The sequence below is a fragment of the Salvia hispanica genome, chromosome 1 (assembly GCF_023119035.1).
Source record: "Salvia hispanica cultivar TCC Black 2014 chromosome 1, UniMelb_Shisp_WGS_1.0, whole genome shotgun sequence".
Taxonomy (NCBI): domain Eukaryota; kingdom Viridiplantae; phylum Streptophyta; class Magnoliopsida; order Lamiales; family Lamiaceae; genus Salvia; species Salvia hispanica.
Window position 1 is genome coordinate 16,643,157 of NC_062965.1, and position 15,496 is coordinate 16,658,652.

The 15,496-nt window shown below is 38.7% G+C and overlaps 3 protein-coding genes across 3 annotated transcripts; 1 reads left to right on the forward strand and 2 right to left on the reverse strand.

Annotated features, from left to right (window-relative positions):
- The first annotated feature begins 1,435 nt into the window (after positions 1 to 1,435).
- LOC125202666 (polyphenol oxidase, chloroplastic-like) lies at positions 1,436 to 3,358 on the forward strand. The gene is made up of 2 exons (XM_048101114.1): positions 1,436 to 1,981; positions 2,124 to 3,358. The coding sequence occupies exons 1-2, from the start codon at positions 1,436 to 1,438 to the stop codon at positions 3,297 to 3,299; spliced, it is 1,722 nt and encodes a 573-aa protein (XP_047957071.1). The 3' UTR covers positions 3,300 to 3,358.
- Positions 3,359 to 4,811: 1,453 nt separating this feature from the next.
- Positions 4,812 to 8,765, reverse strand: LOC125215877. Its single transcript, XM_048117463.1, has 9 exons — positions 8,274 to 8,765; positions 7,680 to 7,865; positions 7,523 to 7,609; positions 7,302 to 7,425; positions 6,049 to 7,216; positions 5,823 to 5,988; positions 5,587 to 5,751; positions 5,368 to 5,520; positions 4,812 to 5,283 (listed from the first exon to the last, which is right to left on the reverse strand). Exons 1-9 carry the CDS (start codon positions 8,664 to 8,666, stop codon positions 5,098 to 5,100), a joined length of 2,628 nt encoding a protein of 875 aa, XP_047973420.1. The 5' UTR covers positions 8,667 to 8,765; the 3' UTR covers positions 4,812 to 5,097.
- Positions 8,766 to 9,875: 1,110 nt separating this feature from the next.
- LOC125201438 (COP1-interacting protein 7-like) lies at positions 9,876 to 14,636 on the reverse strand. The gene is made up of 9 exons (XM_048099549.1): positions 14,362 to 14,636; positions 14,096 to 14,272; positions 13,028 to 13,161; positions 12,792 to 12,832; positions 12,664 to 12,713; positions 12,430 to 12,582; positions 11,997 to 12,208; positions 10,382 to 11,913; positions 9,876 to 10,305 (listed from the first exon to the last, which is right to left on the reverse strand). Exons 1-9 carry the CDS (start codon positions 14,418 to 14,420, stop codon positions 10,120 to 10,122), a joined length of 2,544 nt encoding a protein of 847 aa, XP_047955506.1. The 5' UTR covers positions 14,421 to 14,636; the 3' UTR covers positions 9,876 to 10,119.
- Between the last annotated feature and the right edge of the window lie 860 nt (positions 14,637 to 15,496).

Here is a 15,496-nt window from a genome sequence, read left to right on the forward strand (position 1 = left end):
AACTATAGTGAAACGGAGGGAGTACTATTTTTTTCTTAATTTCCCAACTAATCACGACATGCATCAATTAATTAATGTGGAAATGTCGATTGACGCAGTGAATGGGTAGTTAGATCACGTGTTGGTTAACCATCCCATTTTTAGTGTCTTGTGTTTCATTTATAAATTAGTACTAATTTTAATAATATCGAATAAAATATATTATGACATACTACATCACAATTAACATTTATTTGAAAATTTTGGAATTCTAAAAATTAAATACGCTACTTTTCAAATTATCAACTCTAATAATATTCGAAAACGACTGTTATATCCTAATTTATCCAATAAACTGTTAATAATAATATTCAATTAAAGTATACACAACTAGCTGAAATCAAACAAAAAACTAATAATAATAGTAATAGTATATAAAAAAATAATGGCATATGATGTCTAGTCATCACATTATTTGTTGGACAAGTGTGTGATCAAATACTAACTAAGTTATGGTAATAACTACTCCATAACTAATATCAATTTTGTATGTTAAAAACATCAACACAAAGACATAAATTTATCAATCTTCTTGTACTGATAAACTTATGTCTTTGTGTTGACATTTAAAATTTACATGTTGTATTGATATAATTATGTCTTTGTGTTGATAATTTTAATGCACAATATTAAAAGTTATTAGTTATTACTGTAAATTAGTAAACACACTAACGCAACCCTTGTTGACGCGTTAATACAACTTTACAACTACTTCATTAATTATAAGTTGAATGGTCCATGTATGCATCAATCTATAAGTTATAGTCACATTTTTAATTAAAATAATCTTAAAATTTAATTCTAGCTATAGTTAATTACATAATAAGTCATATTCACTTTCCTTCGATTAAAACAATTTCACTAATTAAATTTTATATGAAAAATTATAAGATAATAAGCTATAATTACTTTTTTTTAATTAAAATAAGCTCATAAATTAATTTAGATAGAATAATTTTATGAAAATTAGTGACAATTGAATTATCCTTCCTCCGTCCTATAAGAATATGCATTTTTTTCATTTTTAATCACTTCCATAAGAATTTACACTTTTTAGTTTTAGAACTATTTTCCCTCCAATGCGATGAAACACATTCTCCATTATAATGCTTTAATTATTTTTTCTTCCTACTTTTTTTCTATTTTATTAATTTTGCATTAAAACTCATACAAATCCAAAGTGCATATTCTTCGGGGACGTAGGGACTACGCCAATAATACAAACTAAAATGTAAAATATAGGGTTTGTGAATGCATTAACAAAGAAGAAGGTTCCACGACGTGAATAATATAGTCCACGGTTTGAATTAATTATGAATCCAATTCCAACTATCCAAACATTTTTCTATATATACTAATCCCAACTAAACAATATATCCATAATCAACCAAACAAAATGGCTTCGTTCATTCTCTCACATCATCCCACCACCACTCTCTCCACCAACACCACCGCCGCCACCAAAACTCCCCGCCGCAGCTATAGCATCTCATGCAAATCATCAAACAACGATCATCAAGAATCCCCTCTCCCCTCCAAATTCGACAGAAGAAACCTACTAATCGGCCTCGGCGCCGGACTCTACGGCGCCACCACCCTCGCCACCTCCCCCTTCTCCTTCGCCGCCCCAATCTCCGCCCCCGACGTCACCCAATGCGGCCCCGCCGACCTCCCCGCCGGCGCCACCCCCACCAATTGCTGCCCGCCCTTCACCGGAGAAACCATCGACTTCGAATTCCCCCCGCCGCCGGCCAAGCTCCGCGTCCGCCCCGCCGCCCACCTGGCCGATGACGCGTACATCGCGAAATTCAACAAAGCCGTCGAGCTTATGCGCGCCCTCCCCGACGACGACCCCCGGAGTTTTAAGCAGCAGGCCAACGTCCACTGCGCCTACTGCGATGGCGCATATGACCAAGCCGGGTTTCCGGACCTCGAGCTGCAGGTAACAGCTTCAGCTCCTCTTTCTTTTTTAATTTATTTTAAAATAAGTGAAATTAATAAAAATTTATCTTCAGTCCTTGCTAAGTTAATATTTTTTAAATTATAAAATTACTAATAATTTTTCCTACGCTTCTGTGGTGCAGGTACACAACTCATGGCTCTTCTTCCCCTTCCACCGCTACTACCTCTACTTCTACGAGCGGATCCTCGGGAAACTCCTCGGCGACCCCACCTTCGCGATGCCCTACTGGAACTGGGACGCGCCACGTGGAATGCCGATCCCGTCCATGTACGCAAACCCTAAATCTGCCCTCTACGACCCGCTCCGCGACCGGGCCCACCAGCCGCCCGCGCTCGTCGACCTCAACTACAACGGTACCGACCCGAGCACCACAACGGACCAACAGGCGCAGACGAACCTAACAGTCATGTACCGGCAGATGGTGTCGAACTCGAAAACCCCGCGCCTCTTCTTCGGAAGCCCCTACCGCCGCGGCGAGGACCCGAACCCCGGCGGCGGGTCCATCGAGGGGATCCCCCATGGCCCGGTGCACGTCTGGACTGGAGACAGGACCCAGCCGAACACCGAGAACATGGGGAATTTCTACTCGGCCGCCCGCGACCCGATTTTCTATGCGCACCACTCCAACATCGACCGGCTGTGGAGCGTGTGGAAAACCCTGGGCGGGCGGCGGGCGGACATCACCGACCCGGACTACCTCAACGCGTCCTTCCTTTTCTACGACGAGGACGCGAGGATGGTCCGGGTCAAGGTCCGTGACTGTCTGGACCCGAGAAAGCTCGGGTACGAGTACCAGGGCGTTGACATACCCTGGCTTAACAGCCGCCCGACTCCCAGGGTTTCTTCAGTTCTCAGGAAACTGAAGAAACTCGGGAGGGCGAAAGCGGCCGACTCCACGGCCCAGTTTCCTGCGAAACTGGACCGGGTTTTAAAAGTGATGGTGAAGAGGCCGAAGAAGAAGAGGAGCAAGAAGGAGAAGGATGAGCTCGAGGAGGTATTGGTGATCGAAGGGATCGAGGTCGATCGCGATTCCTACGTTAAATTCGACGTCTACATCAACGACGAAGACGACGTCGTGACGACGGCGGAGAACACGGAGTTTGCGGGAAGCTTCGTGAATGTTCCGCACAAGCATAAGAATGAGAAGAGGATTAAGACGCAGCTGAGGCTGTCGATTTCGGATATTATGGAAGATCTCGACGCGGAGGATGATGATCACGTGCTGGTCACGTTGGTGCCGACTAACGGCGGCGACGCCGTCACCATTGGTGGTATCAAGATCGAGCTTGATGACTGATTTTGCAGTTTGTAATATCCCTTTTTTTTCAATAAATTGAATAAAATATTTCTTGTGTATTTTTAATGCAATTGATAGTTGATTTTACTTGTTTGAATATTAATTAGCTATAGTGCAAGGTAATTAATATTTATAGGGTTTGCCCAAATAAGTACCTCTCACTACTCGTAGCCGTACGGGTCGAAGACATTGTGATTTTAGATGTAGAGATCTAAATGGTCTAATTAATCACTAGGTTCTATTACTTTATTAAATTGCTCATATTATATTTAATGAAAATAAACAAAACTGATTTTATTTGAAAGTTTTATGATAAATTCACATGCACATGAAATTTGACATTGAGATAGTTTATGTATATAAGTAAAAAAAATATTTTTTTCTAAATGAATACGTATTTAATATTTTTTTAAAAAAATCCTAAATTATTGTAAAAGGGCATGTAATATGTTATTTCATTTTAAATTAATTAATTTTCACGAAGAAATTTTAAATGTAAAAAGAATTCCAGAACAATATATGCATTGAATTTATAATATGTATACTTTAATTCATATATTTATAATGATAAAAACATATTTTGTTTTTATACTTATGCAAATTAAACCTCATTTTTAGGATGAATTTATTAATTTATATATGTATATATATAACCTATATTTATTAATTAAACTTATCTATTTAAAATATATTTAGAGTTTAAACCTTTCTAATTATTATTTAAATTAAATAAAAAGTTTTGTGTGTATTGACGTAGATTCCTACTAATTGCAGTGTTCTGGTTGGATAAGATGGAATAATGCAAGTTAACAAGAAATGTCCAAGTGAACAGCTAAAAAGCATAAAAGGGATGGATCATAATATTAATTAATTTGATTGATAACTTAAAAAGCGATTTTGCCAATGCACGATCCATTGACTATATCTATAACTACTTCATCCGGAGCATATGGTCGGCTGCTTTATTTAATTTAATATACAATTATACGTGGAAAAGCTAATCAACCTGCTCTTGGTTTTGATTTTTTGAGTAAACAATTATTATCTTCCAACTCAGACAAATAAGGCTGCCCAAAAAATGTGTGATACAAATAAGAGTCCCATTATTCACAAATAGTTGGAATGTTGGACTATTTTATTGATTATGCATTACTAATTCCTAAGAAATAGATAGTGTATATTATTTCATCAAATTCAAGGGCACTAATATATTCCCATTGCAATGACGATACAGACGCATGAATTTGCTTGTTATAATACTATTATTACTATAACATAATTAAGAATAAAAGCATGCCAACTTGTTTAATAATCTGATCACTTAACATAAAGTCACTATATTACCTAAGTATGATCATATAGTCTTAACATTGGATTGACCTAATAACAATATTGGTAGTGATACACCAAGAAGAAATAGAGATGGCAATTTAGACTAATAAGCAACCCTCAGATTGCATTTAAAAGCTAAACAAAAAGTATGCAAAATGAATAACTCAAATCAAGCCAAAATTAAATAAAATTCCCTCTAAAATGGTGGTGATGCAAAGCTCACCTTCCACACACAGACACAAAGTCATTGCTACTTCTCTACACGAAATAATTTACTGAACCATATACACTTGAAATCCCAGCAAGTTCAATAAATAGACATCTCAAATATCTACATTTGTTAGGTCGACGTGTTCATCTAAGTATATATTTTATGTGTATGTATATATTTTCTTTTTTCTTGATTTTTGGGGTCAGTTTTTGGGGCTTTTCATGTGACAAAGCGAACACGGGGTATATCGTTTGACTAGTGTTCGGTCTCGATTTCATGTGCCACTTCCTTGGTGAGCTTGTCGGCCCGGTCGTCGTGCCCACCGGCGAACGTGTAGACACGGAATGCAAACTGGAAGGCCCTCCACAGGATCTTCGCTGATCCACCCTTCCCTCCATTTTTCTGTTCTTTCACTTCTTTAGCCTTGGATTCTCTCATCTCCTGCATGCATCAATCACATGGATACATATATATACACATATGTATTGAATATAAAACAATGAGTTTGTGTTGGAAATAACTGACCTTAAGAGCCAGCTCCATGCAGCCAGAAGAAACATCAACCAACAGTTCTTTGATGCGTACGAGGATCCCGAAATCAAAATTGATCTTTTGAGCTTGGAATCTCTTAAGATCCTCGTCTTTGGTCCGTTCAAGTGCATCGAGTTCCACCTTGATCTGGATGTGGCAGCCAGTTAGTGAAATGAACAAAATGGATCTTAACTAGTAATTGATGAAACTAACCTTGTTGAAGTAGCCTTCAGTTCTGTCGAGGAGTTTACCAACGGGCCCGACTAGTTGCCAGTTCTGCAGAGTGGTGACGATTCCATCCAACTTTGAGTGCAGAGCTGCAGACATCCTTATAGCTTCCAGCTTCTTGCTGGGGAACTCTTCAAATCTTGCTAGCACCTGTCATAAATTATTATGATTCTTGATTATGAATTGATGTCAAGACAAGGAAGTGACTTGTATGATCAGACCTGAGTTTCATCGGTTAGTTTCTCGAGGTGGGACTCGACATGTTTGCGGAATTTGATGAGCTCAGCCATGTCGGATGTCTGGAAAGAACCGATGGAGGTTTTCAACTCCTTTATCACTGACTCATATTTCTTGACATCTTCTTCAATTTGTATGAAGTATGATGACCTGAGGCAATCATGTTTCAATACTTTTGAAATGAATGGTGATCATATATTTGGTGAATACCTTTTTGTTATCTCTGCCAATGCATCGGCCATTCCTTGTTTCCCTCCATCGGAGGCTCCCCCTCCTCCTCCGATTTTAGCCTTTCGTCCTGCTGATTTCCCATGCACAGCCAATCCTTCTACTTTGCCTCTGAGAGTTCGATACAGATTGCCCATCTGTGAAGACCTCTTCAATCTGGAGGCTGCTTTCTTCAGACGAAGGCCTGCAGCCCCGGGAGGGGGTGGTGGGGCTGAACCGTTTTTACCAGTTGGCGCAAATGGTGGCGGTGGTGGCTGCCCCTTTGATGCACCAATGGGCGGAGGAGGAGGCGGTGGCATAGCTGGTCCCTTTCCGTTTGATGCGGTCATCATGGGTGGAGGAGGTGGTGGAGGAACAGTTGATGTGTGTGTGGGAAGAGGAGGGGGTGGCGGTGGTGGACGATTAACCACGGCCATTGGCAGTGGGGGTGGTGGCGGTGGAGGGGGTGCAACTGCAATACTGCTTGGTGCAGTGAGTGGCGGTGGCAATGGTGGTGGTGGAGGAGGAAATGACGCTGGTGGCAGAGGCACTGGATCTGTCAAAACATGATCATTTTTGGGAAGCAATATGGGCTGCGATGGTGTTGGAAAAGGCAACTCAAGCATTGTTTGCAAACAAGGCCCCATCACCATCTGTGGAGTTGGCTGATTTATAACACCAATCCAGTTTCTTCCATTTCTTCTCACAAGAGAAGAAATCTTTGTACCATCATTTTGAGAATCATGAATAACAATATCGACCATTTCCATCTCGTCCAGCACTTCATCCTCTCTCGGTTCCTTGCCAAAATTATTCATTAGGACCATGTATTGAGGATCTTGAGCAGTAGCAGCTCCACGAGTAACCATATGGAAGGAGAGACGATTCATGTCCACGGGGCTTAGTTTCCCAACTCTAACCGGTAGGAGCACAGGGGGCGAACACGGCTCCCCCTCAGAGCTTGTCGGAGACCTCCACGCTCCTTGAAGGACTGAAGTAGGAGTCATTGGAGATCCACAACATGGTGATCTGATATCAAAATAAGGGCCAGACCGCGCCTTTGAAAACGGATTTCCTGCAGGGCTGTAGTCACTCATATTGTCATCATCATCCACCTCATCAGATGACCTCTCCCGAGCTAGCTTGATGATATCTTCGAGCATCAACCCAGCTACAAAGTGACAAAACCAAAAAAAATGCTTTATCCACTTGAACAGATTAATCCTGTACTAATTTGTGCCCATCATGCAACATACCAATATGCTCTAACTCGGAGTGTTGCAATTTTGTAGATGAAACATAATTGCAACGGAACATCCACTTCTCCGTTGTCCACAGATTTCCCAGTGATTGCAGAGTATCACAGAAGATTTTCAAAACCTGCCCCCCAACAATATCAAACACTACCAATTTTCACTTTTTTTCCAAACAATAAAATCATAGCAGTATTGCAAGAGTTGTGACTAGAAGAGGTAACCTCATGAGTGCATGCATCCTGAAATTCTGAAGCTGGTTTGATCTCCGGATAGCGTTGGAAAATATCATGAAGGGTCAATACCAACAGCTACGTAAAGACAATGCAATAAGGATCAGTTTAAACTTGAATCAAGCAAAAAGCAGCAAGATTTGGCTACCTCAAGCAGAGTAGCAGAGCCGGAGCAAGGTGAGAAATCGAGCAAATCTCTGAGGCAGGCAATTTTGTTCCTAATCTCACTCAAGGGAGCAAAATTGCTAGCCACTCCAACTGTTGGAACATTCCTGACCTTGACATTTCTAGATGTAACTATGCTTGGAACTTTTTTGGTCTCAACCTCACTTTTCTGCCATTTTTCATCACAAAATTCCATGTCAATATCATACTCCATTATAAGTTTCATTTCAGAAACACAACAATCAACACTGAATTTCTCAATTGACACATGTGGAAAGAAACAAAATAATCATGTACATGGAAATAATACTTAGATAATGATCACAAATTTTCCATGCTAAATTCATATTCTTAACTTGCAAGCTTCATTTCAGAAACCACAAATCAATCAACACTGAACTTCTCAATTGGAAACATGATTTCTTTTGAATTCCGATGATCAATCATATTGTTAATTTAAGCTTACAATCAACGCAGAAATACCATAAAAAACTAGTACATAGAAATAACCCTAAGATGATGATCATCACAATCAAAATGATTAAAAAAAAACTGGAAAATTGGAGAAAAAACAAACCTCAAATCCAGAAGGCTTCTTCTTACGAAAAATGAAAGGCGCGACGCCACAAAGGGCGCCAGCTGACATAGCAACAACAATGAGAACTTTTATCGAGCTCTCGAAAAAACCCCTAAATTCATGCCTCCTATTGAGGAAGGCGCCGATTACGAAATTGAAGAAATTCGTGAGCTCCCCTTGGTTTGACAAAAACTCCGAGAATTGATCGAAGGAATATTTGGTGAGCTCCCCTTGGTTTGACAAAAACTCCGAGAATTGGTCGAGAGAATATTTATTGGAATAAACTGTGAAGAGAGAAACGATAAATACTCTCGCGAAAAACATCAGAACTGAATTTGATTCAACCCAAAAAATGCACATAATTCGATAGCCCAGTGTCGTTTGTCCCTTCATGAATCCCCAGTGGGCATCTTCGTTCTTCGCCTTTTCGATTTTTTTCTCTCACTGGGGAAGAAATTGGGAGCCAAACTCTGAGAATTTCCATTAACGTCTTTTTTCAACAAACAAAGCCGCGAATTGCCGTTGTTTTCGCGGTTTTAGGGGTTGAATTTTGTTTCCTATTTAATTATTATTATAATACGTTTGTATTTTAAATGCCCTCGGTCCCACTTTCGGAGTCCATTTGAGTTCGACACAGATTTTAATAAATGTAAAACAAAATTGGTAAAAGAAATAGTGGAATATGAGTCCTAATTTTATACTACTATTAGTTTTATAATAAAATGTGAATGGAAAAAGTTAATGGAATATAAGGCCTATTACCATTTATGGTATATTTTAAACGGGACTCCTAAAAAAAGACACCCAAAAATGATAACATGGACTCCTAAATTATGTATGTAGTAACAGCATCCACAATTCCACATATATATTCACGACCACTTATATTTCAGAGATGAAATAGTATTATAGAAAAATGATATCCTACATATCTTACGTGAGTTCTTTATGTGAACATTATTTTTGTTTGATGCCGTTTAGCCGTGTTTGTTTCAATTTATGTATTTAGTTTGATTTTAATACATTAAAAAATGTTATTGAAATTTTTAATTTTATAAAATTCGTAAAATTAAAGCTTGATTTGTTATTTTATCAATTTAATAATTTTAAATTAAAGAGAAAATGAGTCAATCGAGCTTTGATTTTTCTAAATTTTGTGAAATTAAAAATTTCATTAACATTTTTTAATGTATTAGAATCAAAATAAATATATAAATAAAAAAGAACAGCACTAAACGTGCATTAAACGAGAATGATGCTCACATACAAAGCTCACGTAGGACATGTAACCTATCAATCCTCACTATAGTAACGCTCACTATTGCATATATATATATATAATATATATGAGCTTTCTAAATTGATAAATTCTCATATATTTACTTCATGAAAAATAATCTTAACTCCAATTTAATGAACACAAAGTAAGCAATCTTACATTTGGGGTGAGCTAACGAGGATATAATAAGAAATATTTGTATGTTGTATTTTTTCAATTACATTAAATCATGGAATGGGAGTATTTAATATAGACTTGATAAATAAGTTTATTTAACAATAATATGAAACTCATTAATATTCCAATAGATGCAAATAGTTGAATGAGAAAGAAAAGAAACCATGAAATTTCCAGCAGTCAACTTCAGTTTGTGGTGACACGACACAAGTATATTATCCAATTTATTTTTATAGATACACACTATTAGGAAAATAAATAAATTGAATATACAATCTCAAAAAATGGCATATGCAAAACCAAGACCAAGACTATACAACAACAGTTCAGCTCAACTCAACTCAACTCAACTCAACTCACACAATCATATTGCAGTGAGTTTAGGCTGACTTAGCTTTTCGGGGCACGGGCAGCAGACGAAGATCTGACCCTGTCGAGCTTAGGAGGCGCTGATTTGCTTCCGACTGGAAGCTTCTTGGATGCTGCAGGAGATAAGCCGCTGGCAGCTGACCTTTCTGCGATTCTCTTCTGGCGTTGGATCAGCGCGTCTTCCAGTCTCTTGCGCTCCTCCTCTTCCTGCACGAGATCTTAAGAATTGAGCAAGAAAGTAGGATAAAGAATATAATTTTATGCAAATATGTAGTTTCAATACCCTCTGCAGCTTGCTCTTTTGAGTCAGTAGCCTACTTGCTGAAGATATCTTCTTCGTCTTCGAATAAGGATCCGGTTTAGCAGTGGGGACTCGAGATCTCACGGGAGGTTTAGCTGCAGTTTTCTTGCCATTGGCTTGTTTACCATTGACAGCAGCTTCCTCTGCAGCTTCACCGTTCATCTTGGAGGAGGGAGATTTTTTATCAGCTTCGCTGTAAGAGATTTCGGCTTCATAATCCATGTCAGGCGTCCAGGAAGCACCGGATTCTTGCGACTCCCGTACAAGCACCATACAGAGGTCATCAGGCTCAGCAGAGCCAGAAATGGCCGGGCTTCCATTTTCTGGCTGGGGGGCTATGTCCATCTCGCCATCCATGATGACGTCTGATCTCCAGTGAGAGACATACTGATCGTCAGCTTTTGATCTCGACTCTATGATGAAGGAGTCGTCAACCACAGCAGCTCCTCCGGCAGCTTCTTTCCTGACCATGTCACTTGCATAGGAGGAGTCGTGGTTGACAAATCCCGATTGCTTTCCCTCTTGCGTTTGCGAGTTGACAACGAACCAGTCTTCCTCTCTCCTGTTCCGAATAGTGGCTGATTCCGAGGAGAAATCTTGTAAACCTCCCAGTGTGGTGGTTCGTGATCCTATGGATTGCCGTGCAAACAAAGCGTTCTCGTTTTCAGAAACAGTTCTTTTCATGGTCGTCTGCGTTTCTTCACCATTAGCAAAACCTACAATGTCAGTGTTGCTACCATTCTCCCCCTCTCTGTGAATCACAAGAGCTGAATCATCACTAGCTAAAGGCTGTCTCTTCACTTTCTCGGATCCCAAATCAAATGCTTCGTGTGAAACTCTGCCACCATTGGAATCGTTCATCATAAATTGTTCATCCATGGGATCTCCAGCGTGATGCTTCGTTGGATTCGAGTCTTCATTGCTAAGCAGAAGGTTCTGAAAAGCACCCCAAGGATCAGCAGATTTCCCTCCTTCAGAGACATCAGCATCAATGCTGTTCCCGAGTTCGTGGTTTCCTCTACTTTTACGAGTATGTTTCTCCAACGACACTGTTGCATCATCTCCCATAGACTCCCCAGAATGCTCGTTATCATCTCCATTGCGCCTCTGGGAAGTTATGTAGTTTATGTTACGGATAACAACCGTTTTGGAAGATTTCTTCTTGTTCTTCTTCCCCCTCGAAGAAGGCTTCTTATCTTGCTCTTGTTCCTCGTTTGAATCGGTCCCAACATCTGAATCACCAGAAGCAGTACTTTCATCTTCCTCAGAATTATCTGTGTTAAAAGTTTTCTCCTTCCTCCGAGATGATCTGTGATTCTTTGTTGAATTAGGGCCACCTGGAGACGGCCACCCCATATTGCCTGGATAATACGGCGGCATACCTGGGTAAGGATAGCCTTGGTAAGCCGGCATTTGCTGCATCGGGCCTTGAAAGTTGTACATATACGGAGGAATCTGATTCATCCATGGAACCTGCTGCATATTCGGCCTCTGTTCACCCGTAGAATTACTTTCTGCAACAGACCGAGCTCATAGATTAGACACGCTGAACCCTATGCAAGAGGAGTCATCATCATCGTTGTAATGTAGAACGTACCTTTGCTCTTATCTGTGTCGGAGGAGCCAGTTCTCTCGAGTGGGACGGAGTATCCATTGCCATGAAAATTCTCACCAGTGAGCATAACTCCAGATGTTGCCAGATATGGAAGATCAGTCATAGATGATGCTTGCACTGCTGCTAACTCATCCCTCCATTGATCATCGGAATGTTTCCTATTATAAAGCTCCTTGAAATCGATGCACGCCTCCCTACACGAGTAAAAGTTATCAAGGCCGAGAAAGATCGAAGAAGCCATCAAATTAGTAGAAAGTAGTATTTTTTTTCATTGCATTGTTTCAGTTGTTACTTATGTGCCCACCTCACTGAATGATCTATTTCTCGGCATTACCAAAGCAAGAAAAGGCAACACCATGTTTAATTTATTCATCCGTTTACTAATTCAGAAACAAGGAAGAAGTAGCAGTCACACCTTAATCGCGAGGCTCCAAATGTATCAGCAAAGCATATAAGATCCTCAATGTCCTCCATTTCATATCCAACCACAACTGCACGGGCGTAAGCCATGGCTTGCTCTTTCAGAAGCAATGTTTTTCGTGAATCCATCAAATTTTGAAGACGAGCCCTGCTCCGAATAGCAAGTAAACGACTTAGTTTCCAGAGCTACAACACAATCAACATAGCTTCAAGAGTGAGAATAAACTACCTAGAATGTCCTCTCAGCTCAGCCCCATGATCTTCTTCTTCAGACAATAACTAAACAGCCATTATAAAAAACTGAGTTAGGTGAAAACTTAAATATGATCATCTACCTCTTACTGTTAGTTAAAATACCTTAGAAGAATTAGTCGATTTCCTCAGACTCCCATCAGTCCCTAATAACACAATGTTTTCTTGATAAGTAAACTCAGAATTGATTTACATCTCAAAACTTATCAACACTTTCAATCTATCATGAATTTAAATCGGAAACATAATAACTTACCAAGTATAGCCTAAGAGACAAAAAAAATCTGCTACATCATATGATACTCGTATTAAAAGGGTATTAAAAGGGTGTGCTGGTATACCTTCCACTGGATGCCCTGCCTCATCCACTGTAGTATTTTCATTAGATTGAGTTGAACTATCAATCTGCAAAATTTCTCGCTCTATACGTATAATCCTCTCAAGAATCTCAGGTGTGCTCACAAAACGAACAAATCTGCAGTTACAAACAGATACAGAAAAAAAATGAGAAAACAATATCCTCTTTGACCCACAGCTATCTATACACATAAACCTTCACCAAGATACAAAGTTAACCCCAAATCTCTTTTCTTTCTCAGCACCACACTCTTATAACTTCATAAAGATTCAGTAAACTGAATATTTAATCACCGAAGAGCCAAGAGAAATTCATAAAGATTCCTCAGCAAAGCAAATAGCAACAAATGTGTACTAATGCTTCAATATCCATCTAAATCACACCCAAAATACCGATCCAACTACTGTTTAAACCTCAATTATTAGATAGTCCTCCATAATTAACTTTTATAATGTGGCATCGGTGAAGATTACCAGTAATTGTCTATCTAATCACCCAAGAGCCAAGAAAAGGTCACAGAGACTCTATAGAAAAAAGCAATTTTGGAAACAACAAGTCTCACTAATGAATATTCATCTATATCAAACCAAAAGACGAATCCAACTACAGTTTAAACCTCCATTATTAAATTGGTCTTACAAAATTCCTTTTTTGAAATGTGACCTTGGTGAAGATTATCATAATTGTCTATCTAATCATCAAAGAGCCAAGGCTCATAAAGGCTCCAGAGCAAAGCAACACTAAGATCAAACAGGTGAGTCACTAATGCTTCAATATCCATCTAAATCACACCAAAAATACCAATCCAATCACAGTCTAAACCTCAATTATTAGCTACAAAGTTACCTTCGAAATGTGGCCTTGGTGAAGATTATCAGTAATTGTCTATCTAATCATCAAAGAGTCAAAGTTCATAAAGACTCCACAGTAAAGCAACAGTAAGATCAAACAAGTGTGTCACTAATGCTTCAATATTCATCTAAATCACACCAAAAATACCAATCCAACTACAGTTTAAAGCTCAATTATAAGATAATTCCTACAAAATTACCTCTGAAATGTGGCCTTGGTGAACCATGAGGCATCATCACGAGGGGGGCGAAGAGTAATCGAATAACCCCCTTTTGGAATCTGATCTTTAGCATATTGCAAGTGAGCAACGAAGGGCTCCAAAAGCCCAGATGCCAGTTTCTCACTCCTCCTCCCACAAAACACAACAAGATCGCATCTTTTTCCCAATCCAACAGAAGATTCAATTAGACACATCCAATTACTCAAGAATTCGGTTGAGATGGAGCAGAGAGTGAGAGGATTTACCTTGTTCTTGTCGGGGTGAGTTGGAAGAGAGCATAATCGAGAATGGCATTGGAATCCATGCTCCCACAGTGTGTGTTTGTGTGTGAGAGAGAGGGAGATATGAAGCTCTAAAGTTGTGGTGTGCTGAAATGCAAGCTCAGTTCTTGATTGTGAAACTCAAAAACCTTTTTAATGCCTAAACTGGACATGAGAGAGAGAGGCAGCAAGACCAGATGGAATAGTGCACATGTGAAAGCGTTCAGTTCTCTCCTGTGTGTGTGTGTGTGAGAGAGAGAGAGAGTAAAATTTTCAATTTTTCATTGATTTTATTTTATTAGGTGATAGTACTAGATGAAAGTGGGCCCACCTTCGCTACATTATTTAGCAATTAGTGCTCTAATAATTATTCCTATAGCCCACTTCAATAATATTATTCCTAATTTTCTGTCTTTCTAATATACGTGCATTATAAACTTAAAAATATAATACTCCCTCCATCTCTAAAGAATATGAACAATAGATTCAATATGAATTTTAATAAATAAGGAAAAAAAGTAAGAAAGAGAGAAAGAGTAGTAGAAATAATATAGTAGAGAGTGAATTATTATAATGGTATAAGTTGTAAATAAAATAATGTGTAGAGATAACGTGTTGTTTGATTTTTTTTAAATTAGAAAGTTCATATTCTTTTGGGACGAAGGAAGCACAAAACTTTTGGGGATGAAGATTAAGAAATTGTGTTGAATAGATTAAATAAAAGTAAAACAAAATAGGAAAGAGAAAAAGATAGGAGAGATGCAGAAAGAGTAAAGTAAATGATGAAATAAAGTAAGAGTGATTGAATGTTTTATTTTTTGTCTAAAAAGGAAAATGACACAATTTTATTGGGACGTTCCAAAAAGGAATACGACTCAATTTAGTTGGGACGGAGGGGTAGTATACTAATTAAAAACGATATTATAATATCTTTTACTAGTAAGAATTTTTGTTTGTTGGAGTTATATACAATGACAACAAATTAACAATACAAAAATAATTTCTTTAAATAAATAACAGCAAAAAAAATTCATAAATTCTCTACCAACGTTGCTACACAATGAAAAAGAATCAAAAGATGAATAGTCCTTTAATAAAACAGAAACAAATGAACTATACA

What these genes read in the sequence shown, in the direction of transcription:
- LOC125202666 (XM_048101114.1), top strand. Translation starts at nt 1,436, where the DNA reads ATGGCTTCGTTCATTCTCTCACATCATCCCACCACCACTCTCTCCACC. An exon ending in TTCCGGACCTCGAGCTGCAG is followed by an intron (nt 1,982 to 2,123) that starts GTAACAGCTTCA and finishes TCTGTGGTGCAG; the next exon opens with GTACACAACTCATGGCTCTT.
- LOC125215877 (XM_048117463.1), bottom strand. Translation starts at nt 8,666, where the DNA reads ATGAAGGGACAAACGACACTGGGCTATCGAATTATGTGCATTTTTTGG. An exon ending in TTGGCAGAGATAACAAAAAG is followed by an intron (nt 5,989 to 6,048) that starts GTATTCACCAAA and finishes TGATTGCCTCAG; the next exon opens with GTCATCATACTTCATACAAA. An exon ending in AACTAACCGATGAAACTCAG is followed by an intron (nt 5,752 to 5,822) that starts GTCTGATCATAC and finishes AATTTATGACAG; the next exon opens with GTGCTAGCAAGATTTGAAGA.
- LOC125201438 (XM_048099549.1), bottom strand. Translation starts at nt 14,420, where the DNA reads ATGGATTCCAATGCCATTCTCGATTATGCTCTCTTCCAACTCACCCCG. An exon ending in GAGCTGAGAGGACATTCTAG is followed by an intron (nt 12,583 to 12,663) that starts GTAGTTTATTCT and finishes TATTCGGAGCAG; the next exon opens with GGCTCGTCTTCAAAATTTGA. An exon ending in CGACACAGATAAGAGCAAAG is followed by an intron (nt 11,914 to 11,996) that starts GTACGTTCTACA and finishes GGTCTGTTGCAG; the next exon opens with AAAGTAATTCTACGGGTGAA.